The sequence below is a fragment of the Pipistrellus hanaki genome (assembly GCF_964339955.1).
Source record: "Pipistrellus hanaki genome assembly, chromosome: 2".
NCBI lineage: Eukaryota > Metazoa > Chordata > Mammalia > Chiroptera > Vespertilionidae > Pipistrellus > Pipistrellus hanaki.
In genome coordinates this window covers 38,715,152-38,740,053 of record NC_140504.1, presented here as the reverse complement: position 1 = coordinate 38,740,053, position 24,902 = coordinate 38,715,152, and the positions used below count along the sequence as shown (strand labels likewise).

At 39.4% G+C, this 24,902-nt stretch overlaps 1 protein-coding gene across 3 annotated transcripts in view; it reads right to left on the bottom strand.

Annotated features, from left to right (window-relative positions):
* Nucleotides 1-24,902, bottom strand: part of YEATS2 (YEATS domain containing 2) — a 92,384-nt gene that overhangs the window by 20,267 nt on the left and 47,215 nt on the right. For all 3 annotated transcript variants that reach the window (XM_084874183.1, XM_084874184.1, XM_084874185.1), the window contains exons 11-19: nt 22,743-22,982; nt 21,133-21,291; nt 18,994-19,097; nt 17,531-17,638; nt 16,864-17,046; nt 5,889-6,147; nt 5,238-5,399; nt 3,443-3,615; nt 994-1,152 (exon numbers count right to left, since the gene is read on the bottom strand). In XM_084874183.1, coding sequence (XP_084730309.1) covers nt 994-1,152; nt 3,443-3,615; nt 5,238-5,399; nt 5,889-6,147; nt 16,864-17,046; nt 17,531-17,638; nt 18,994-19,097; nt 21,133-21,291; nt 22,743-22,982 — 1,547 coding nt within the window. The remainder of the gene's footprint in view (nt 1-993; nt 1,153-3,442; nt 3,616-5,237; nt 5,400-5,888; nt 6,148-16,863; nt 17,047-17,530; nt 17,639-18,993; nt 19,098-21,132; nt 21,292-22,742; nt 22,983-24,902) is intronic.

Sequence of the window (24,902 nt, the reverse complement as noted above, 5' to 3'; positions counted from 1 at the left end):
TTTTCATAAACTTTATAGGGTAGATTTTAGTCCCACTTTAAAGGTGAAGAGATAATCTCAATGACTACCAGGGTCACACAGCTACTACAGTAGGTCCTCAGGTTACGTCGGAGAGCTGTTCCTACGGCGCGATGTAACGCGATCTTCGCCGTAGGTCCGAACCCACCTATGTCACTCACATGGAGCACATACATAGCAGTAAAGAAGTGAAACAGTAAAAAAGAATTTAAAAGAAAGATAACAATTCCTGACCTTTACTTGTGGTAAATAATAAAAAAACATAAAGCACATATGTACATTTGTTGAAATGACGGAACTTTTTTTTTTTTTTAAATAAGTAAATGGGAGATGGCGACATAACCACAAAACGACGTACTTCGAGTCCGACGTAACCTAAGGACTGCCTGTAACTGAAGGAGCTGCAGCCACAGCACAATTTGCATTGAATCTTACACAGGGTATCATTTCATAGTCACAAAAATGACTAAAATTAAAAAGAACAATCTTTTTAAGAAGCGCATAGAAATGTGCACCAAACTCCCTGCAGTGTTTACTTCCTGTATGGACAATGTGGCTGAAATCACCTCTCAGTATTCAGCATCTCCTGCGGAAGTACCTCCAGAGACATTTTAGAATGAAGTGTCAAGAAAATGTTTGTTTCTTCTAGGAAACATTATGTCGTTAGTTTTTTTCTCTCACAAATAGTGTACACTTTATGACTGATAGTGCTTCTTGTTCTGGTTTGGCAAATTTTATTAACTACACATTACTATTTGTAGATCTGTATAACTTAGGCTTTATTTTCTCATTCTACTTATGTTTTCTCAAATCTCAAGATCTTATTATTTTTTTTATACTACATTATTGTTCATTTTCTCATCTAACCTTAATTTCTTTGTGGAAAGAATAAGTTGTAAATTTGTAAATAAATGCCACAATCACCATGTATTTGTTTGTGTGTGTGTGTGTGTGTGTGTGTGGTTATGTGTTTACCTGGGTAAACAAAGTGGTTTTTTGTCCAGAGATGACTTTCAATGTTTGTTGTCCTTGAGCAGAAGATGTGCTGACTCCCAGAGTACCTTGGACCACTGACCCAGTAGTCAGCTGTTTTCCAGATGTCTGGGGTGATGGCTGGCCAACTAAAAATGTACCCTAAGTTAGAAAAAAATAAAGATCAAATCAATAACTTGTTAAATTCAAATAACTTCTTCTGATCCTTTAAATCACAACGTCCCATGTTACAAGCTATAACTTGTGTGACGCAGACACAGTAACTGAAAAGAACAGTGCTTGGTGTCACTACCACGTTACCACTGCTTCTCAAACTTGGCACAGTAGTTACAGAGGTGTGGGAGACTCAAGTTTATGTAATCTAGTCCTGAAAGCTGGATTTAATCACTCAGACTGATTTCTATTCATTATTCTCAATAAAAATGTCTGGAACCAAAATTCCATGACTTTCCTTAGAGAGCCAAGACCTCGGATAAGGAGAAGAAGGCAGAAACCTGATCCTCATCTTGAATCCAACCTAACTCCAAATACCACAGTCTGATAGCGTCTCTTTGGTTACTCCTTTCTGAGAGAACATGTTGAGTTGCACATTAAGGTTGTTTATTACCTCATGGATTTGGAAAGCAATAGCGGAGTGAAAATCTGTGTGTCAGAAAGGTCTAGGTTTAAATCCAAAGATCTAGGTTTAAATGCAATGGCTTAGCAGAGAAGCCTTGAATAAGTTACTTAAGTCTTTCTGAATTTCTACTCCCTCTTCTGTCTAAACAAAACAACACAGATTTGTAACATTTATAACGAACTAGAGGCCCAGTGCACAAAATTCGTGCATGGGTAGGGTCCCTAGGCCTGGCCAGTGATCACGGCCAACTGGGGCCTTCCTTTGTTCTGTGCCGCCCCCTGGTAGTCAGCACATGTCAGAGAGAGTAGTCAAACTCCCCAGGGAACAATTTATATATTAGCCTTTTATTATATAGGACTAGAGGCCCAGTGCACGAAATTCGTGCATGGGGGTATATGTGCGTGCCCCTCAGGCCAGCCTGCACTCTCTCTACTATTGGACATCCCTCTCACAATCCAGGACTGCTGGCTCCCAAATGCTCACCTGCCTGCCTTCCTGATTGCCCCTAACCGCTTCTGCCTGCCAGCCTGATCACCCCCTAACCACTCCCCTGACAGCCGGACTGCCACTAACTGCCTTCCCTTCCTGGCCTAGTCACCCCTAACTGCTCTCCTCTGTAGGTCTGGTCCCCCCCAACTGCCCTTCTCTGCAGGCCTGGTCCCCCACAATTGCCCTTCCCTGAAGGCCCAGTCGCCCCCAACTTCTCTCCTCTACCAGCCTGGTCACCCCAACTGCTCTCCTCTGCAGGCTTGATTGCCCTCAACTATCCTCCCTTGCAGGCCTGGTCTCTCCCAACTGCCCTCCCCTGCTGGCCATCTTGTGTCCACATGGGGCAGCTATCTTGTGTTGGAGTGATGGTCAATTTGCATATTACTTTTATTAGATATAAGAGGCCTGGTGCACAGATAAGGGGCTGCTGGTTTGCCCTTAAGGGTGTCCTGGATCAGGGTGGGGATTCCCTTGGTGTGTGGGGTGGCCTGGGCGAGGGACCTGTGGTGGTTTGCAGGACGGATACACACCTCGAAGACTCAAGCATAGGCTAGGGCTGGCTGGAAGCAGGTATCTGGGGTTTATTTATCTTGTACAATTGAAACTTTGTAGCCTTTAGCGGAGGCCAGGGCTGGTCAGGGAGGGTGGGAAGCTTGGCTTCCTCCATCGACGACAAGCCTCCTGTTCACTCCAGTTCTGTGGTGGCCATCATCTTATTTGGGTTAATTTGCATACTTGCTCTAATTGGCTGGCGGGCGTAGCGGAGTGATGGTCAATTTTCATGTTTCTTTTATTAGTGTAAACTAGAGGCCCGGTGCACAAAATTCATGGGGGGGGGGGCAGTCTCCTCAGCCCAGCCTGCACCCTCTCTAATCTGGGACCCCTCGGGGGATGTCCAACTGCCAGTTTAAGCCTGATCCTGAGGACCTCACAATCTGGGACTGTTGGCTCCTAAGTGGTCATCTGCCTACCTGATTGCCCCTAACTGCCCCTCTTGTCGACCTGGTTGTGCCCAACTGCCCCCCCTCACCTGCCGGCCTGGTGGCCCCATGCAGCCTGCTGTTCAGTTGTTTGTACATCCCTCACTAACCCCCTGCTGGCCTTGTCGCCCCACACAGCCTGCTGTTCGGTGGTTACCATGATGGTGTCCTGACGAATTTGCATATTACCCTTTTATTAGTATAGATAATATAGATTTATAACACAGTTAAAATGTCAGTTTTTGACTCCTAATCCCAGAGCTGGAATGGTAAATCCAAAATAGCTAAAAGCAGTTTGTAGTTAATGGAATGATTTAAAAGACACCAGTCATAACGAGCAGACCTGAGGTGTTTGCTTGAGAATGTAAGATGTGTAGGTCAGGTGCTGGGATACCCCTCCAGGCCCAGCAGGGCTTTGGGTTCCTCCTGTTCCTCCCCCTCCTCCACTGCTGCCACCTCCACTGCCACTGCCTCCAGCACCACCAGTACTACTGGCTGCTGAGCCGGACTGTAGGTCTGCAAATACAATGAATGACAGCAACATTATAAAACGTATCAAGAAGCTTAACAGAAAAACAGGCGAGCCCAGAGATTTTTCATTTTCAGCACCATTCCCTCCCTTTCCTATTCTTCTTTCTCTGACAAGAGAACTTCCTAGAGTTGAAGAGTGACATCTATTTACTTTCAACTGCATGAGTTGATTAGTTCAACTCTGAGTAGAATGAAGAACTTACCTTTGACAACTGTTTTGACTTAGTTGTGGAAGTTCATAAGAAAGTCTGATACTGACATTTTCTAACCAACTATTTTTAAAAATATATATTTTATTGGTTTTTCACAGAGAGGAAGGGAGAGGGATAGTAGAAATATCGATGAGAGAGAATCATTGACCAGCTGCCTCCTGCACACCCGCTACCAGGGATATGCCCGCAACCAATGTACATGCCCTTGACCGGAATCGAATCTGGGACCTTTCAGTCCGCAGGCTGACACTCTATCCACTGAGCCAAACTGGTTTCAGCTCTAAGCAACTATTTAAAAAAATATATTTTTATTGATTTCAGAAAGAAAGGCAGAGATAGAAACATCCATGATGAGAATCATCAATTGGCTTCCTTCTGCACGCCCCGTACAGGGGATTGAGCCAGCAACCTGAGCATGTGCCCAGATAAGAAATCTAACTGTGACCTCCTGGATCATGGGCCGATGATTAACCACTGATTAATTTTAATCAGCACTTCAATGTACTCATTGACATGCTTCCAAACTTTTTGGCATCTGATTCAATTTTAGTGGAACTGCTAGAACTTAGTGTGATTTTACAGTACTCTCTCTTTCCACCCCCCTGGAAAAAATTAAGACTTTCTTCATATTTATGATGACTCCAGGGTCCCATTCTTTTTAGCTCTTCAAATTCTATTTTAAAGCCCATGGACCCTTTTTGCTTTCGTTTGGATAGCATACTGTACATTAACTACAATCTAAGGAACTGATGAATTTTAGAATGAAGAAAAAAATTAGGTGGGAAGAAAAAAACACCAGGGTAAGAGACTGGAAATCACCAGAGTCAATAAACAAAATGGTGATTAGCTTACACACTGCTTTTTGGCAGGAATGGCTAATTTCTAATGAATTTGATTGCTGTACCAAATGTACTTCTGTTTTAGAGGAAAACAATTCTTTTGACCTATCCCTTTACAACACTATTCAAATAGTTTTTCTATTCCTGTCTCCTTTAAAACATAAATAGGTTCCAGCTACCTGAAGAATAGAACTTCTCCCCAGGTATCACCTATTGTCAGTTACCTCTGAAAGGAAGACCTCTCTTCATTTACACTTCATACAGACAGCTTTCTCCCAGCACAGCCTCAAGAGCCATATCTCATGAGTGTAATCCGTCCTTGATCCCAAACTCTGAGTAGATAAACCCAAAATAATAGTGTCACCTTGTAAGACTATGGGTACTTAAAGCTAATTCTAGTTAAATGATGCACGATTTAAGTGCATTTGGGCAAATACTACCATTTGCCACCAAAGATATGGAAATGCTTCCTGAAACAGGTAAAAACTGAGCCTCTGGTGGATGAGATGAACATACCCAGAGACCCAAGAACCAAACGAGTTAATGATGGACTAACTAGCACTGTTGGTGGCTCGCAGGATGGCTCCTTGAGGGATGAGCAGCAGTTTTCCTTTTCCTGAAGGGTTCTTGCTGTTCGTTGTAAGGTAAAGTTTAGTGCCAGGTGGCAAATTTGCCAAGTTGGCCAAGTTAGTGGCTGGTAGCTGCAATGTTGCCATTACTAAAATGATAAAGAAGAAAAAGAGAAGAAAGGCAATAAGATCAAATGGAACTTAGGGCAATGCCATCTTTAAAATTAAAACACAGAATAATGAAATACTTATTGAAAAGCAATAAAAAAAAAAGTAAATTCTAAAGTTTGTTTCTCAGATACACAATGCTTTAAAGGCAGATATTCTTAAATATCATGCCTTCACAGAAACACATGAAAATCTAGAACATATTCAAATGTTTAATATCTCAAAATGCTGCAATGACTGAACAAAGTTTTAAGTATGAATACAACCCAAAGTGGAAATGAGGACACATGAAAATTATTCTTCAAACCTAAAAGCAGTATCATGAGAAATAAGTGGTATTTTTCTTATTACTGCTAACACACCCCAAACTTACTAGGTTTTCTAGACAGAACCAAATACCAAATAAAATCACTAGCAAAGTACGTTTTGGTAGGCCCTGCTGCTGAGTATCCTCAAATAGTATTAGTTACCTGAACCCTGGGATCCACTCTTCTGGGGGCCAGCAGCAGTGACCTGGGCCTTGGTTAAGGTTTGCACTGGCTGAGCGACAATGGTTCCTCCACCTCCACTCACAATTGCTTTGGCAACTCCTTGGGTCACAACTTGCTTTGGACCAACTGCTTTGGCGACAGAAGAGCTGGTCTTGGCCACGAGGATTTGGCCACTACTGATCGCCACTGCCTGCTTCACTGCTGAAGGTAAAGCAGACCCAACTGGCACCCCAACAACCTGTTGAAAACAGAAGTCAGTCCAGCACTGCTTCTTCTTAAAGCCCTTTGAGAGCACTTAGAACAGAACAGTCACTGTGTGCTAGCAAAGAACCAAGCACAGTCCTAGATACGGTACTTGGGGTCTAATACAGTGTAGGAAAGCAACCTGATAGATGCAAACAACAATATTTCTTACAATTGCGAAATTATTACAATAACAGATTATAGTTTTTCTCTTAACCCCAGCTAATATTACTTGTTTTAATTATGCAAATAGGTTTTCATAGAAAATAGATGTGTATGAAAAAATCCTACTCATTCAGGAAAAAAAAAAAAAAAACACCTGTCAATATTTTTAGTGAATTTACTTCTAATTCTTATATATATATATATATATATATATATATATATATATATATGAGTTTTTACAGAGAGGAAGAGAAAACGATAGAAAGCTAGAAACATCGATGAGAGAGAAACATCGATCAGCTGCCTCTTGCACACCCCCTACTGGGGATGTGCCTGCAACCAAGGTACATACCCTTGACCGGAATCGAACCTGGGACCTCTCAGTCCGCAGGCCGATGCTCTATTCACTGAGTCAAACTGGTTTCAGCTTTCTAATTCTTTTTCATTTTAAATCATATTAAGGTCACAGATATAATTCTGTAATTTTTAATTCTTCATCATATCATAAGACTTTACAGGTCACTTTTTAAAATACATTTTTAGATAACTAAGTAATAATATATTAGAATTGACATATCATAAGGCATGTAAACATTTCATAACTGCACAGATATTTAGGTAATTTTAAACTTTACATTATGAAAAACTGCAATAAACATTCTCATATATGGACTATAAACTCCACTATGAAAATGTAAATATCATCTCTTCATTTTTTAAAATAACCCTATATATATATATATATATATATATATATATATATATACATATACACATTTAGATAGATATAAATTTTTTAAAATATATTTTTATTGATTTCAGAGAAGAAGAAAGATGGAGAGATAGAAGCATCAACAATGAGAGATAATCACCGATTATCTCCTCCATGCTCCCTACTGGGGATTGAGCCTGCTACTCGGGTATTTGCCCTTGACTGGAACTGAACCTGGAACCCTTCAGTTTGCAGGCCAATGGTTTATCCATTGAACCAAACTAGCTGGGGTAAATATCACCTCTTCTGTAACCCTTTCTATATAACCTCTATCGGAAACTATTATTTCTTTATCTCTAAAACTCCTTCCTAACAATGATGTCATCCATTGCAAATTTTTTTTTTCTTTTAACTGATTTTTAAAAACCATCTCTTGCCCTAACCGGTTTGGCTCAGTGGATAGAGCGTTGGCCTGTGGACCTAAGGGTCTCAAGTTTGATTCCGGTCAAGGGCATGTACCTTGGTTATGGGCACATCCCCAGTAGGGGGTGTGCAGGAGGCAGCTGATCGATGTTTCTTTCTCATTGATGTCTTTAACTCTCTATCCCTCTCCCTCCTTCTTTGTAAAAACTCAATAATATATATATGTATATAAAGAAGCCATCTCTTTCTAAATACTTATCTTTCTTATAGCTAAGCACTTGGTTAAAAATGGAAAAGTGTAAACAAAAAGAATATTTAAATGACTTTTTTTAAAAAAAGACCCCAGTACACAAATTATGAACATTACAAATATCTGATTCTGAAAATACTGTAGAGTGATCTCTTTCAAAGTGAGAAAATACTACAGAGCTCTTTAATAATAAATAAATAATAAAAATATATATACACATACACACACATATATAGATAGATAAGATAGATATATCTTATTGATTTTTTTTTTAAGAAAGAAAAAATATTTATTATAAGAATCTGAGGAATATAAGCTAGCCCACAGAATAGAAGAATATAGGTGATAGAAATAAAAAGTTAGCTTCTACAGGACACCAGAATATTAGCTCCAAAATGAACCAATTTTTGTTAGTTCATTTTTTTTTTGTTTTGTTAAATCATATATAGATATTTATTTGATGGTTTTTGTTTTTTTTTCTTATTGATTTTTTACAGAGAGGAAAGAAGAGGGATAGAGAGTTAGAAACATCGATGAGAGAGAAACATTGATCAGCTGCCTCCTGCATACTTCACACTAGGGACATGTCTACAACCAAGATACATGCCCTTGACTGGAATCCAACCTGGGACCTTTCAGTCCACAGGTCAATGCTCAATCCACTAAGCCAAACTGGTTAGGGATACTACAGAGCTCTTTTAAGACAAAATAGGATACCCAATTAGAAGAAACAATTTATTTCATAAAAAGACATGTGCACCAGAATCTAGATGAAATTCTTTTTACAAGAATGGCAAAAGATCTGCCTCCAAAGGCAAAAAAGAAAGTAGAAAGGACTTTCCCCGTAAGAATGGAGGGGAAAATTTTAAGTCTGATAACACCAATTGAACCTGGAGGATATGAAGAAACAGGAGCTTTTGTTTATTGCTTAAGTATATCTGTACAGCCACTTAGAGAGCTACTGGCATATTTAATAAAACTGAGAATTCACATAAAACATGTTATAGCAATTTTACTTTTAAGAATATAGTTGACCCCTCACCATAGGCGTTTGGTATACTTATATCCTCACAGTAAAAAAATCCAAGTATAATTTCTGTCTCCCCCAAAACTTAACTGCATCAGGTATCCTGCAGTATCCACAGAGGCTGGTTTCAGGAACTACTGCAGATACAAAATCCACGGATGCTCAAGGCCCCTATATAAAATAGTGTAGCTCAAAGGATACAGTCAGCCCTCTGCATCTGTGGACTCCCAGCCACAGATCAAACAGTACAGGTACTTCTTGAAAAAAATCTAAATAAGTGGGCCTTTACAGTTCAAACCTATTTGTTCAAGGGTCAACTGTATCTTTCATGTAAATCTTCCAACACACAAACATTACATGTTATTTATAGCTATGTATTTACATAATAAAAGTATGGACTGAAAAACTACACATTCATGCCCTGACTTGTTTGGCTCAGTGGCTAGAGTGTTGGCCTGCGGACTGAAAGGTCCCAGGTTTGATTCCAGTCAAGGGCATGTACCTTGGTTGCGGGCACATCCCCAGTGGGAGGTGTGCAGGAGGCAGCTGATCGATGTTCCTCTCTCATTGATGTTTCTAACTCTCTATTCCTCTCCCTTCCTCTCTGTAAAAAAAAAAAAAAAAAATCAAAATATATTTTTAAAAAATCGAAGAGCCAAATAAATTTAAGGGTTTATTTAAAAACAAACAAACAAACAAAACCCCTACACATTCAATTTCATGATAGTGTTGCTTTGGGAAAGAACCAAGTGGACTTCATCTTTATCAATCATGTTTTATTTGGAGAAAAAATGATTTAAATTAAATATGAACACGTTAATTTAGGAAGGAGGGTATGTGAGTAATGACTGTATTATTCTCTATTTTAAAGAATTCTAAAGATTCTTAGAATCTTTCTAAATTAAAAAATAGTATCACTTAAGAGGTGGGACAACATGATAAACCAAATACAACTGGTGAATGGAATATTTAAGTTAAATAATTACTAAATCATTCATGGTTTCTTTTCAAAGAATGTAAATATAGAGAAATGCACTTGCCATGCATGTGCTTGGATAATATGACTGATGTAAAGAAAATGGACCCGCCCTAGCCAGTTTGGCTCAGTGGATAGAGCGGTGGCCCTCAGACTGAAGGATCCCAGGTTCGATTCCAGTCAAGGGCATGTACTTTGGTTTCAGGCTCCATCTCCAGTCTTGTTTGGGGAGGCAGCCATTCAATGTGTCTTTCTCACATCAATGTTCTCTCTCTCTCTCTCTCTCTCTCTCTCTCTCTCTCTCTCTCTCTTCCTCCCTCCCTCCCTCCCTCCCACCCACTCTCTCTAAAAATTAATGGAAAAACATCCTCAGGTGAGAATTAACAAAACAAACAAACAGAAAATGGTCCCCTAAAAAATTGACATGAACCACAGTATAATAGAGGAAAGAGTATAGATTTTTCTAAACAGTCAGACTTGTTTTCCCAGTTTTGCTTCATCAGTTAGTAGCTGAGTAAATTATTTAACTTTTTTGAGCTTTAGCTTTAGACACCTCATCTATAATGTTTACCTCATAAGATTCCGAGGCATAAATGAGAATAAGTTTATGAAATGCCAAGCTAACCTGGAACTCATTAATTAACAAAAGGTAATCCATGAAACCCCACGAGACTCAACGGAGAGAAGAGCCACGGGACAAGTATTTGTCAATGTCTTCAGCATTTTTCCAGGGCAGAGGACTTTGATCTTAAACCCTAGATTGTTAGTCAGAGAGAAATTAAAGTATGTAACATCTGATGTCTGCTTTAGGATACTCTAGAAGATTAGCAAAAATTTTGGTAATTGTTGAAACTGGATAATGGGCATATGGGATTCATTATAAGAGTCTCTCCACTTTTAAAAAAAAATTTTTTTTAATGATTTCAGAGAGGAAGGAAAAGGAAGAGAGAAACATCAATGATGAAAGAGAATCATTGATAGGCTACCTCCTGCAAGCTCCCCACTGGGGATTGAGTCCACAACCCGAGCATGTGCTCTTGACTGGAATCGAACCTGGAACCTCCCCAGTCCCCAAGCTCTATCCACTGAGCCAAACCCGCCAGGGCAGTCTCTCCACTTTTATGTAAGTTTAGAGAGGAGGGAAGGAAAGAAGGAAGAAACAAAAGAATTAACCAATTTTTTAAAAAGCAAGTTAACCTAGGAGAATCCAAGATGGCTGCACAGGTAAACGCCTAGCCGCAGCCGCACACAACAATTTCAATAAAATACAACTAAAATATAAAATGGATATTACCCAGAACTACAGGAAAGTCGACTGACTGGAAATTCTACAACAAGAAGCAAGAAGAAAACCAGAAGGAAGCGCGGAGGAGCTGTAAAAGCTTAAGGTATTGAGACACGCGGCGTGCGCGGAGAGGACGGAGCCGGAGAGCAGGGGCGACTGAGTGCCTGGCTGGCGTTACCTAGCGGGAAGGAGATAAAAGCTCCGACTGTGCTGGGCCCCAGTTCCGACTGCTCTGAACCCCAGTTCTATACCAGACCCTAGGGACCCAGGCTCATCCATAGGGAGCTGGGCAGTAAGGCAGAACCCCGGGGGAGCGGCGAAAGGAGGTCCCGGAGGCACGCACATTGCGCACAGAGAAGAGTTGGTTGGCTGTGCCGTGGGATTGCCCTGGCGGGAAGGACACTGGGGCTCCAGACTGCTCTGAACGCCACCTCCAATCCCACTTCCAACTGAACTGAACCCCAATGCCGGGCTCATTGGGGGAGAGCCTAGACTGTTTGGTAGCAGGCGAAAATCGAGGGCACCTTTCTCTTAGAGGTGCTTGCAGTGAGTACTGAAGGACCCTGAGACTCAGGAGCCGCATAGGGCATGGCTGACGGAAGCCAAGGCTGTAGGCTCCACCCTGAAACTCCGCCCCATCAGGGAAGCTGCGAAAATGCGACAATGAAATAGGTCACAAACGAAAGAAATGGAAAACAAAAAGCGACTGGATATAGAATTCAAATCTTCGCTTATAAGGTTTTTCAAGAATTTCCTAGAAAAGGTCGATAAGACCTATGAGAATATGAAAAGGGATCAACTAGAATTAATAAGGAATCAACGAGAAATGATAAGGGATCAACAAGAAATAAAGAATACATTGTCTGAAATAAAAAATATTATACAGAGTCCTAAAAACAGAATGGAATATCGCAAGAATCAAGTCAAAGATTTGGAACATAAAGCACCAGAAGACACTCCTCCACAGAAGCAAGAAGACAAGAGAATCCAGAAAATTGGAAGATAATGTAAGAAACCTCTGGGACAACTTCAAGCGAACCAACATCAGAATTATGGGAGTCCCAGGAGATGAGAGAGAACAAGATATCGAAAACATACTGAAAGAAATAGTGACAGAAAACTTCCCCCATCTGGCGAAAGAATTAGACTTCCAAGTTCAGGAAGCGCACAGAACTCCAAACAAAAGGAATCCAAAGAGGATCACACCAAGACAAAACGTAATTAAAATTCCAAGAGCAAAAGACAAGAGAGAATATTAAAAGCAGCAAGAGCAAAGCAGATAGTTACCTATAAAGGAGCACCTATACGATTGTCAGCTGATTTCTCAACAGAAACCATGCAGGCCAGATGGGAATGGCAAGAAATATTCAAGGTGATAAATAGCAAGAACCTACAGCCAAAAATAATCTACCCAGCAAAGCTATCACTCAGAATCGGAGGCCAGATAAAGAGCTTCACTAATAAAAAAAAGCTAAAGGAGTTCATCACCACCAAACCAGAATTATATGAATTGCTGAAGGGGGTTCTTTCGGAAGAGAAAGTAAATAAAGATAAAAATTATGAACAACAAATACCTAACTATCAACAAGTGAATCTAAAAACCAAGGAAATTAAAAAAAAAATCTGATGAACAATATTAACTGTTGAATATAACAGAATCAGAGGTATGGAAGGGGAGTGAACTGACGATTCTTGGGGAAAAGGGGAGAGGGGGATGTGGGAAGAGACTGAACATTAACTGTGCACCTATGGATGAAGACAATGGGGGGTGGGGAAAGGGCAGAGGGTGGGATGGGAACCTGGTGGAGGAGAGCAATGGGGGGGGGGGGAGAAAGGAACATTTGTAATAATATGAACAATAAAATTTTATTTAAAAAAATAAAAATAATAAAAAAATAAAGTAAAAAATAAAATAAAATAAAATAAAAAAGCAAGTTAACCTATAATGAAGAGAAATTCTCCCAGCTATCCTGATGTGGTTGAACCAATCCCTTAGGATTACCCAAATCTCTTTATTCTGACTACCAGCCTCATTCTGCAGAGCTGTGGCTGCAGAGCTGGATAAGTCATCCCCCACAGAGATGTGGAGATATAAAAATTCTTTTTACTAATCAAGAAGTTTTCTGTGCATCATAAAAAAAAGTTCCTTAATAGTAGAAAAACATTTCTGGTGTATAGCAGCAACTGCCAGTTGAACCTCAATATTCATTCTTTGTTTCTCTCTCATAGAGCCCCAATTTTCAGTTAGGGATAGTCACATAGAATACGGACTACATCGCCCAGCCCCTGCACAAGTAGGTTTGGTCTCCTAATTTCTGGCTGAAGACACATGAACAGAAGTGGTAAGTGCAACCTTTGGGTTATGCTTCTCCCCTCCACCCTTCCTCTTCTCCCCCGAGCTGGCCGGAAATGTGAACATGGTAGCTTGAGATGAAGTAGCTCTCTTATCCCACAAGATGAAAATAAAACTTTGAGAATGGCAAGGCAGCTAAATAGAAGTCTAGATTCCTGATGATTGTAGAATCAACATAGAACTGCCCACTGGTCTTATATGTATGATAAAAATAAACTTACTGAAGTTTTTAAGTTTTGGATATCTTGGGTTATAGAAGTTGAACATTTTTCCTAAGTCTTCACATTTTTTAAATATATCAAATATAATAACCTATTGCATAAGTTAAATTACACATAATCTATTTCCATGTTCCTAAAGAAAATAATAACACATATTGGACCTATTTTAATTTCTTCCTCCAAATTCCATGCATCTGACTTGCTTTCCCCCCTCCATGTGCCAATCTCTATCCTTACATTCAATTGCTTCAAAATTTCCAGATATGACACAATCTCTCCCAGAGCCAAATAACATGTGGTATCCTAAGTTGGCCACAGGAGGGCAGTTTTTATTAGCCAAGCTTATCCACTAGGAGCATAGCACTCACAGGATAACAGCTCCTTTGTTCTAAAATACCCGAGAATGAGCAAGTCTGGCATTTTACTGGAGGGAACCCCACACACAGCTGTCTGGACACCACAAGGAAGGCTCTTAAGTAGGACACTATAACCCCAAATTAGCTTTGCGTGTTTTTTTTAAACAATACAACATTTTGGCTTAAAACATCCTCTATATTCCTAATTTCCTTTTAGTTTTACAAGGCAGACACTCTTTTTTCTGTATTGTTATAAATATATCACTTTGATGTAATGTCAGTGTTTCTATTTCTGCCATTCCTGTGCCCTTTACAGACCTTTGCAAGTCAGCACGATTCTGTATATGCTTTTTTTTACTATCTACACTGCTTAACTCCCACACAAACCTACTAAATCCTGTCCCTTTTCATGTCAAAAGCAGTATCTCTCTCTACTTTTATGACTATGATACGCTGTGTTTTTATTGTGCCGAAGTTGTAGGGAAGGTAAAACAACACCATTTGGTTCACCCTTGTTTTCCAGCACAGTTTCTACAAATGCACTTCAGCAATAACCACGGTGTACTTGCAGACAGCGCCTGATCTCGAGCCCAAAGCATGACTTAAATTTCCTGGATGAACAGTGATATCTTTTCTCATGCTTCTTTGCAGTTCTTTCACATTCTTCTGTGACTTTCTTTTTAGGTGTCCTTAAACTTTATTCAGTGCAAAAACCCGTCCACTTCCTCTCAGTTGTCATTGCCATTAGATAGGTGGCAATGTGACAAGAAAGCCAGTACAGCATTAATGGATAAGTGGATTTGCAAAATCCACTAACTTATCTAATCTAATAATAGAGTAATTTGCAAATTAACCACCATTCCACTACACAAGCCACACCCACCAGCCAATCAGGGCAAATATGCAAATTAACCCAACAAAGATGGTGGTTAATTTGCATACATGGAGGGAGGGTGGAGTGAAGACTGAAGACAGCATAGAAGAGGGAGGGAAAGTGGAAAGCAAGGTGGCTGTGGCTGCTGGAGGGAAAGCACTGGTAGTGCTTGCGGGGCGGGGCGAGGCTGATCAGGTGGGTGTGGCCCCAGAGGCAGTGGCAGCGCATGCAACCTTGGAGGCAGCAGTGGCAGCCTCACTCGTCCCACCCATCCTGCCCCGCCCCACCCTGCCCCACCCTGCCCTGCCTGCCATGGCAGGAGAGGTGGTGGTGACAGGAGGGAAGTCTTGCAGGAATATTCCTGCAACAGGTACCTAGTCCTGAGCATAAACAGAAATGCTGTGTTAATTAAAAAACCCAAATCAGTAATACCATACATCTCCAGGTGAAATAAAATAGATTTTGAAGAACATATAGGAAGTATCTGAGTAGGAAGTCCGCAAGACAATAATTTGCTCACTTAAGGACATTGACAAAATGCTCGCCCCTGACCAAACAACAGAGGGAGATTAGGATGCAACTGAGGCACCAATCTTAGTGATTCCTGCTATGGAAGCCACAAAGTCAAATTTGATGCTGCAGCTCAGTGGTTCCTAAATTTGCCTAATCATGAGTCAGTAGGGGAGTTTTTAAAAAATCCAGATTCCCAGGGCCCCCAAGAAGATTCTGATTCAGTAAGTTTGAGATAGGGGCCTACGCGTTTATGTGTTTAAATCAGCAGATGATTCTTAAGACCAGGTGAGTTTGGGAAAGTAGTTAATGGACTCTTAAGAGATTTTAGAACCACTTATAAAATACTATAAAATTTTAAAATATATATTTTTTTATTGATTTCAAAGATGGAGAGGAAGAGATAGAAGCATCAATGATGAGAGAGAATCATTGATTGTCTGCCTCCTGCATAACACACTCAGGGGATTGAGCCTGGCACGTGACCAGGAATCCAACTATGACCTCCTGGTTCATAGGTCAATGCTCAACCACTGAGCCTCGCTGGGTGGGCAACACTATAAATTTTTATCTCGATCCATCTGTGGCTATGTAGTCCAACCAAATATCTAAAACCTTTTTCTACTTTAAAGTATTCATCTAAAACAGTGGTCAGCAAACTCATTAGTCAACAGAGCCAAATGTCAACAGTACAACGATTGAAATTTCTTTTGAGAGCCAAATTTTTTAAACTTGAACTATATAAGTAGGTACATTGTTATTAACTTAATTAGGGTACTCCTAAGCTGGCCTTTGCTAAAAACTCAAGGGGCTAAAGAGCCACATGTGGCTCACGAGCCGCAGTTTGCCTATTATTGCTCTAAAACAATTCACTCTCCCTAGACAGGCTGGCTCTCAAGTTGAAAAGCAAACACTTCACATAATGTACTCAAGAGCTTTAAAATATATCTGCCCTAAAAGTGAGATAATTTAACTCTGGATGTCCTAAAAGCATGTTAATGTTATGTCTTGCAAATTTTAATTAGTTCTGGAATGAGGAGTCTTGGAGTCAGCAGACCTGGTTGAAATCCTGTCACTTACTAGGTATAAAACGTGGACTTATGTGCAATTTTTCAGTTCTCCCAACACAAAATTTCCCACGCCTCCAAATTGTAATGAAAAGAAACTCTCCAAAGAGCCAAGAATTATTAAACAGATCACATTAGAGGTATAAACTACGGCACTCGCCTATCAGAAATAAGTCAGTAAAAGAGTAGACCTTGGTCCTGTCAGTTAACCACTTTAGACTGAATCATGTGGAAAGCTGTGCTCACTGGCAGAGATAACATTGTGCCCTGTGCCTCAGACTGTTCCAGGACCCTCGATAAGACATGCCTGCTCTGGGCAATGGTTAAAGAGGGATGGACTGCATGTTGACTAACATGCTTTTCCAGTGGGGCTTTGGTCCCAGGCTTTTATGGGATCAGCAACCCTGTCACCTGTATCTTTTCAGCACTTGTCAATTATTTAGGCAAAGCATGGCCATACCTGTTACCTCCCCATCCCTACAAAACACAAACCTTGGAGGGCTGAATCTTTGGTGACTGGGCAGTCCCTTCTCCAGCAGCTATGACCTGTTTTTGAGGGGACACAGCTATCATGTGACCCCCTTTCACAGTCACATACTGGGGGAGTGGTGACTGGCTGGCAGCTCCAGTTGTGGGCACGTGAGATGCTTCGCCAGGTTCCTGTTTGATGATTACCTTGCAACAAACATGATAATGACACTGAATAAACATCCCAAGACAAGAGCTACTAATACCTGAATCTATTCTGTTCGCAAAAATCAATTAATTAATGAAGCCTGGTCTGCAAAGAATGGCTCCACCAGAAGAGTAAAAACACAGCTTAAAGGTAGCCCATAACAGCTACTAAAAGGACAACGCAGGATCTGGACTCGATCCTGTGTATCTACAAACTCAGCCTACTCGTTTGTTTTAGATACTGGCACATGGCAGCAGAAACACACTGCTCTCTGAAGGTGCCATCTCCCTGGGCTCCAAGGGCTGTCCGATAGACACCACTGAATAAATGGAAGCATGTCTCCAAAATAGGATCTGGCTTAGAACTGAGGCTGATTAAAAAGTTACATGTTGTGCGGTAGTGTCAACCAACTCTAACATGCCACAAAAAAGACTATGTAAGACCATATTGACTTACAGGATGAGCCCTGAAAAAAATACTCACTTTTGTGAAAGCTCCAAGTCCTCCAGTGATAGGTTTGGGGCTTTGAACCTTAGGGTGACTCCCAATTGGGCAAAGAGGTGGCATAGATGCAAACAGAGAATCCTCCTGCTGTGAATGTAAAGATACATATTATACAATTAAGATAAAATGAGTGACTTTAGATACTTTATAGTCAGATTTAATACAAACCTGTAACATTCTCTAGCACTATAAACAACCAAAAACAAAAAGCCCAAATCTTTTTGTTTTGGGGTCTTCTAAGTCTCAACATCTGCATTTTAATATTATTTTAGAAACCACATGCGCTTGGCTGGTGTGACTCAGTGGTTGAGCATTGATCTATAAATCAGGTCACGGTTCGAATCCCGGTCAGGGCACATGTCCAGGTTGTGGGCTCAATCCCCAGTGGGGGGCATGCAGGAGGCAGCCGGTCAATGATACTCTCCATCATTGATGCTTCTCTCTTTTTCTCCCTCTCTCTTCCTCTCTGAAATCAATAAAAATATATTAAAAAAGGAAACCAAATGCAAAGCAAGACTAGTGATTGGCAGGATGCCATTCACCTGTGCCCCCCTGTATGCTAGAACATGCCTATCACACTACCTCTCATATTTGGTCAACTCCCTGGTTTCTGGTCTAGTCTCCTTCCAAATGGCAAGCTAGTAAAGAACAGGCACTAGGTTTTATTTCTTTTCTGTCCCTAGAGCCTAGGCACTGAATAAATGAATGAAACAGGCAGTCAGTGTTTCAGCATATCTTCTTATAATACTCACAACTTCTTGTCTGTACTCAGAATAAATACCCAGGACACAGGGAAATTTTTCAATAAAAATTTAAAAAACTAAGCAAAAAAACCTTAAACAAATAGTAACTGTAAAGATAGCAAAAGCCAACATTTAAAAATACTGTCGTCTCCAATTCTCAAATACAAAATGCAATCTCAGAGTCAATTTGTCATAAATGTTAGGTGCAAGAAACAAAATTAATTACAATTCAGACATCTGTATAAACGAAGTGCTCACACATTACACTGAATTTAGAGAAAAACCTTGCCTTGGACCAGGAAACTATTCAATATCATCACCATTAAGTGCCTAAGTATAAGAAATGCAATGTTAGCACACAGTCATGTAAGAGATGATCTCTGAATTCTTGGCAATTCTCACAAAGGAGTTTATACCTCAGGAACTCCAGCCTTAAGATAGCTACGACAACGACAAATAAGTTGAATAACTTAACTAAACAACAAGAATTGTCTTTGCCAAACAGTGAACAGATAGCTAGCACTTTGATCTGAATAAGTCAGATAACATTTGGAATTCCAAATTCCAAAGGACTTATTCCCTGAAAAATTAAACAATAAATTTTGGAAAGAGGAATTATTTTTCAAGTAACCAAATTACTATTGAACTCAAACACAGTCTTTAAAACAAGTGAAGGGCAATAATGTAATAGAAGGTTACCTTGACAGTAGATGTTACAAAACTACTTCCATGAATTTTAGGAATAGGGGAACCTGTTTCTTGGGAGGCTTGAGAGGCAGTAGAGAGCTTGTTTGTAGGACTTCCTGTAAGCAAGGCAGATTTAAAAGTAAAGTATAAACAAAATAAAATGTGCAAAATGGAATTTTAAAGCATTTTCCACCACCCTTCCCTTTCCCCCATTATCTGGTTTTCATCTTTAAGGGTTGAAAACCTACAACCCTGAAACTGTAGAAGAAACACTTAAGGATTCATCCTACAAAGGTGACCACTTCACCAATCTGAAAAGGGACAAGACGCTTGTAAGAATATGTAGAATAAGTAAAGTTCGTAGTTTTACTCTATAAAAATGTATTATAACACAATGGAATTGGTTATTTAACAATGTGCCAAAATGTATACATTCAAGTGAATGCTAGCTCCTTCAAAGTAGTTTCACTAGAAGGAATACCTACATGGAAATCCAGCCAACGGTAAACATTTTACACTTCGTTTGTACAACTGACTTTAGGGTCTGATAAAAATCACTCACATTATCTACAGCCAAAAATAAGTCAAACCTGGCTGGTGTGGCTCAGTGGTTGAGCATTAACTATCAACCTATCAACCAGGAGGTCACGGTTCAATTCCTGGTCAGGGCACATGCTTGGGTTGTGGGCTTGATTCCCAGTGTGGGGCATGTGGAAAGCAGCCAATCAATGATTCTCATCATTGATGTTTCTATCTCTCTTTCCTCTCTGAAATCAATAAAAATATTTAAAAAAAAAAAAAAAAGTCAAGACCCAAAATGGTATTTGGTCACCTACCTATTTTTACCAAACTTGTCTACAAAGACGTTTGGCAGATTGCTAAAACTAAGTATCCTCAAAGCACACATGTTTGGCATCCCTAAGGATATTCAAAAGGGTCTTAGGTAATTTCTGAAAGCAGCATTTTTTAAATGAGTTCCACAATTACAATCACTGTTAAAGGAACCAACTTTTCCAAAAACCTACCTGAAATGGCCCAACACACATTCACATGTTAAAATATTTGGGGGAGAAAGGTTTCACTACCTTACAATCATCTCTTATTATATTTCCTTTTTACCATTTCTCTTAATTAGAAGTGAAAACTACAGGAATGTTTACACTGAGGAGCATGTGTTTAAATATTCTATTTATCACCTTCAATTAAACTAATGTTAGTAAAAGTACTTAAAAAAAAACACCTGAAAAGCAGTCTGTAGTTACATGAGATTATATGACAAACATGGTGAATCCAAATCTGCCTCATTCTTCCTATTAGTGTTTCCTTTTTATAATGATAGGGTACAATTTCCCTCCCAGATGCAAAATTTATCTTATTCACAGAAAAGTAAAGGTGACTTTTTTATTTGACTGGGGTGAAATAAAATAGTACAGTGGTCAGCAAACTCATTAGTCAACAGAGCCAAATGTCAACAGTACAACTATTGAAATTTCTTTTGAGAGCCAAATTTTTTAAAGTTAAATTATATAGGTAGGTACATTGTTACTGTTTGCCGACCACTGTACTACTATATTGCTCACAAAGTTATTCTTGAACTAAAGCTTAATTTGGAAATAACCACAGTTTGCAGGCCCAAAAAGAATGTCTTCCAAATGAAATAAAATCAACTATCTTTTTAAATTAATTACAGCTCAGTTTTAATCTAGAAACTAAAGAGAAAATGTAAATCAATTCTTAAAAATACAACTTTTGCCTAGTTGGCGTGGCTCAGTGATTGAGCATCGATCTAGGAACCAGGAAGTCACAGTTCGATGACTTGTCAGGGCACATGCCCCGATTGCGGGCTTAATCCTCAGTGGGTTGTGCAGGAGCCAGCAGATCAATGATTCTCTCTCATCAGTGATGTTTCTCTCCCTCTCCCTTCCTCTCTCTGAAATCAATAAAAAAATTTATTTTTTAAAATACAACTTTTACAAAATGAGTAAATCTTTCTCAGAAAAACAGCACTAGTGTTACTCTCATATATTCCCTCCTCTTGTTTATGGATGGAGATTTCATTTTCCTATTATATGGCTATTAAGTGACACTAGGATTTCATCTTTAAAAAAGATCAAATCTTTTGGATCACATAAATATTGATCAAACACACACCTGTGGTGGGAGTGGTGGCTCCAATAACCTGCCCTGGCTTGTCCATGATAACATAAGGGTTACTAATAACAGAGCTGGCAGTGCTTTGCTTCACATGGACTGGAGTGGAAGTTGGGGTTCGAGGCAATGGTGATGGACTTGGCGTTGATATGGGGGAACCTTTATTAATTAAAAAGAGAAAAAAATAAACTAAACAAAATAGATATATTCAACCCATCTAAGAAGATGCTGGAAGATAATGAAAGAAGGGCAGGGCTGCCAGGACAAAGGTGACAAATTAGGAAAAGTGAATGAGACGGTCTATTTCCGGTACTGAGCAGCAGCAGCAGCAGCAGCAGCCTCGGTGTAGTGGAGGCCAGGGACTAGTGTGTTTCCCTCTCTACAGCCTTATCTGGTGACCAGCAGCATTAGCGTCTGCATCATCTGGGAGCTTGTTAGAAACAGATTCTGAGGTCCTACCCAGACCTACCAAATATAAATCTGTATTTTAACAAGTTCCCCGGTAGGCACATTAAAGTTTAAAAAGCAGCGCTTTACATAACAGTGTGAAACTGTTGAATCCCTAGATAATAAATCTCTTAACAATTTAGGCAGGTTGTATTCGAAGATGTTAAAATTAGGGGTAAATTGGATTTAGGAACCAGGAGTCTTGATTTAGGATTAATTTCCAATAGGAAAATAAGAAATTCACCCACCCAAAACCAAGTCTCTGTCAATACTATGCCACAGCCACAATCCAGAGAGATTCATATCCCCACAAAATATACTCAAAGGGTATCAATGTACCATTAAACGTCCTCTATTGTCTTCTAGTGATCAAATTTGTCATCCCTCAATTTCTCTAAACTTCAAACCAATTTACATATCCAACATCTATTTCTGAATCAGCGAGTTCCACAGTGCTTCTAATTGGTAGATAAAATTATACATTCTTTACTTCTCATAAATTTCAAAGCCTCGGTTCATATTACTGCTTAGTTTTCTATTTTTAACAACAAAGACTCCCTCCTTCCCCTTCATTTAAGTATTATACAGAAACCTCCAAGTGCCGAAATACTTTTACTGACTCTTTCAGTCTTTCCTGAGGTAGTACGGCCAAAAACATATAGTCCTACTAAAAGTTTACCTAAGATAAATGAGAAATTGTTGTAGGGCAATGGAAATTCAACCTTCTTGATAATAACCGAAATGAGTAATCTTTCTCATTATGTTAGTGTATAAAAGAAATTTCAACTCCAAACTAAAAGGCCTCTACATTTGCTTTATTACAAGTTGCTCTGGTTTCCATATATAATCACAAACCATAATTCCTACTTTAAATTCAACCATGATCCTAGCAAACATTTTACCTGTGCTGATTCTACATGAAAATTTGACCTCTCTGAATTCCATTTCTTGCTTCATTCAAAAATTTTTTCTACGTAGATGACTTTTATTTTTGCTTCCTGACACCTTTGTTCTGCTAATCAAGTGATTAGCTCACTTGTTAAATAAACAAAAACCCTGCTTAGAAGAACTAAAAAAAAAATTTTTTTAAACCACAGTATTTTTTTTTTGTGTCATTCCAATAATTTTTATACACATCAACTTCACACACATCATCTGAATACCTGAAACAATCTTGCAGCTCATGGTGATAGGCTGGAAGGATTTCCCAGGTGACTCAGGATTAGGAACCTGACTCTGTGGCACAATTTTGCAGCTTGATGCTATCGGCTGGAAAGCTGAATTGCCATGAGAACAAAACACAACTTTCTGGGATGTTGTCATTTTGGTGGGTGTTCGTTCCAGTGAAGATGGCAAAGAATAAAATGTAGTATGCCTCTCAGTTTCAGTATTGGCTGGTAATTCTGCTTGAGATGAAACAGGCAGATGATTAAGTCATTAATCTCTTTGCAATAATAAAATCTTACCATTGTGGGAAAAGAATGAAGCAATAACAATCCCTTATCATTTCAACGACCATTTAAGCCATTTACTATTAGTAAAATAAATACAATCCACAGTATTTATTATTCCTTTATACATTTTTGGGTGAAGTGTGTTAAAAAATAAATTTCAGCCCTAGCTGGTTTGGCTCAGTGGATAGAGCATCAGCCTGTGGACTGGAGAGTCCTGAGTTCAATTCCAGTCAAGGGCATGAAATAAATAAACAAGTAAATAAATAAATTTCAGCTGAGTACATTTTAAAGCTTTAATTGGCTTTATTCAACAATGAATGAATCAAGCAGCATCCAATGTTGCAGAGAAAAAGCAGCTCTCAGGAGCCGTACAAAATGAAAGACATTTAGAGGCAGAAGGGAACAGGAGCAAGGAAGTTATTGAGCAAAAAGCAGATCAGCTTTGAAAAGGTCACCTGTCTATCCGGCCAATTATCCATCTAGTGCTGATTAGGGGATTCCTGATTGACTGATTTAAGATTCATTTCTGGAAGAGGCTGAAACTGCAAGTTTGAATTTGGTGATGTGACTTGGCATAGGTGACCACATTTGGGGCCTGTTGCCTTGTTTTTTAACAAATGTGAATATGCCTAGAATCATATTTTGCTTAAATGTTTCTTTAGAGAATTAGAAAACATATTAACTATAAATAGTATACAAGTTCATTTTGTCCTATTTTTTTTATACAAATTGAAACCTGTTTAAATTGGAGAAGAAAAACTCAAAAGAATTCACTTAATCTAATGATGTCCTATCTTATTAAATGCCCATAAAGAAGATGTAATTAAAATTTAAAGAGGAATAGAGTTGAGATTTTATAAAACAAAAATATTAACATCACATTAAAATGCAGGCTGAGACAAAATAATACCATTTAGAGTCAATTTTATCTCTTGTATGTAAGTTATATAAGTGAATAAAGATTTATTGACGATGAATATTATCTATACTAATAAAAGGGAAAGATACAAATTGACCATAACTTCGTGACGCCAACCAGCCAATCAGGAGTATGCAAATTAACCCAACAAAGATGGCAGGTTAATTTGCATATGCAGGGTTGGGACAGGACACTCACATCATTGCCATGGTGACAATGCAGGCATTCTGCACCGTCCCCCCTTCCCCCCGCCCCCCCTCAGCAGCTCCAGTCCTCTGGGCAGCATGGGAAGGCAGAAAGGTGGCTCCGGCACCGGAGCAAAGGCAGAAAGTCAGCTCCAGTCGGAGCGAAGGTGATGCTGGCCACCCGGGGAAGAAAGGCCCATTCTTGCATGAATCTTCATACATCGGGCCTCTAGTATTTTAAATAAGACTTGATATTTATTATTTAAGTTTCTTGTTCACAAAATTGGGAACTGGACCAGAATTACAAGAAACTACTATAATCATCAAGGAATAAAAATTCAATGATTTTTAACTCAGAAAAAAAGTATAATTTTCTTCCACCTGAAGAACTGACAAAATTCAATATATTTCTGTATTTACTATATATAATCATAAAATGGCTTAAAATACATGGTATTTTACTTAATATCTACTACATGCAAGAATTGTAACTCAATTAATTAGTTGTAATTTAATAAAAGGGATTGAGTGCAACGACAGGCTGGAAAGAAACATTAACATCTATGCTCCATGAAGACCCATGGACATGGACAACAGTGTGGTGACTGCAAGGGGTAAGAGGGGGGATGGAGGTGGAAGAGGGCATAGAGGAGCTAAATGGTGATGGGAAAAATTAAATTAAAGAATATATATCTAGCCGAAACCGGTTTGGCTCAATGGATAGAGCGTCGGCTTGAGGACAGAAAGGTCCCGGGTTCGATTCTG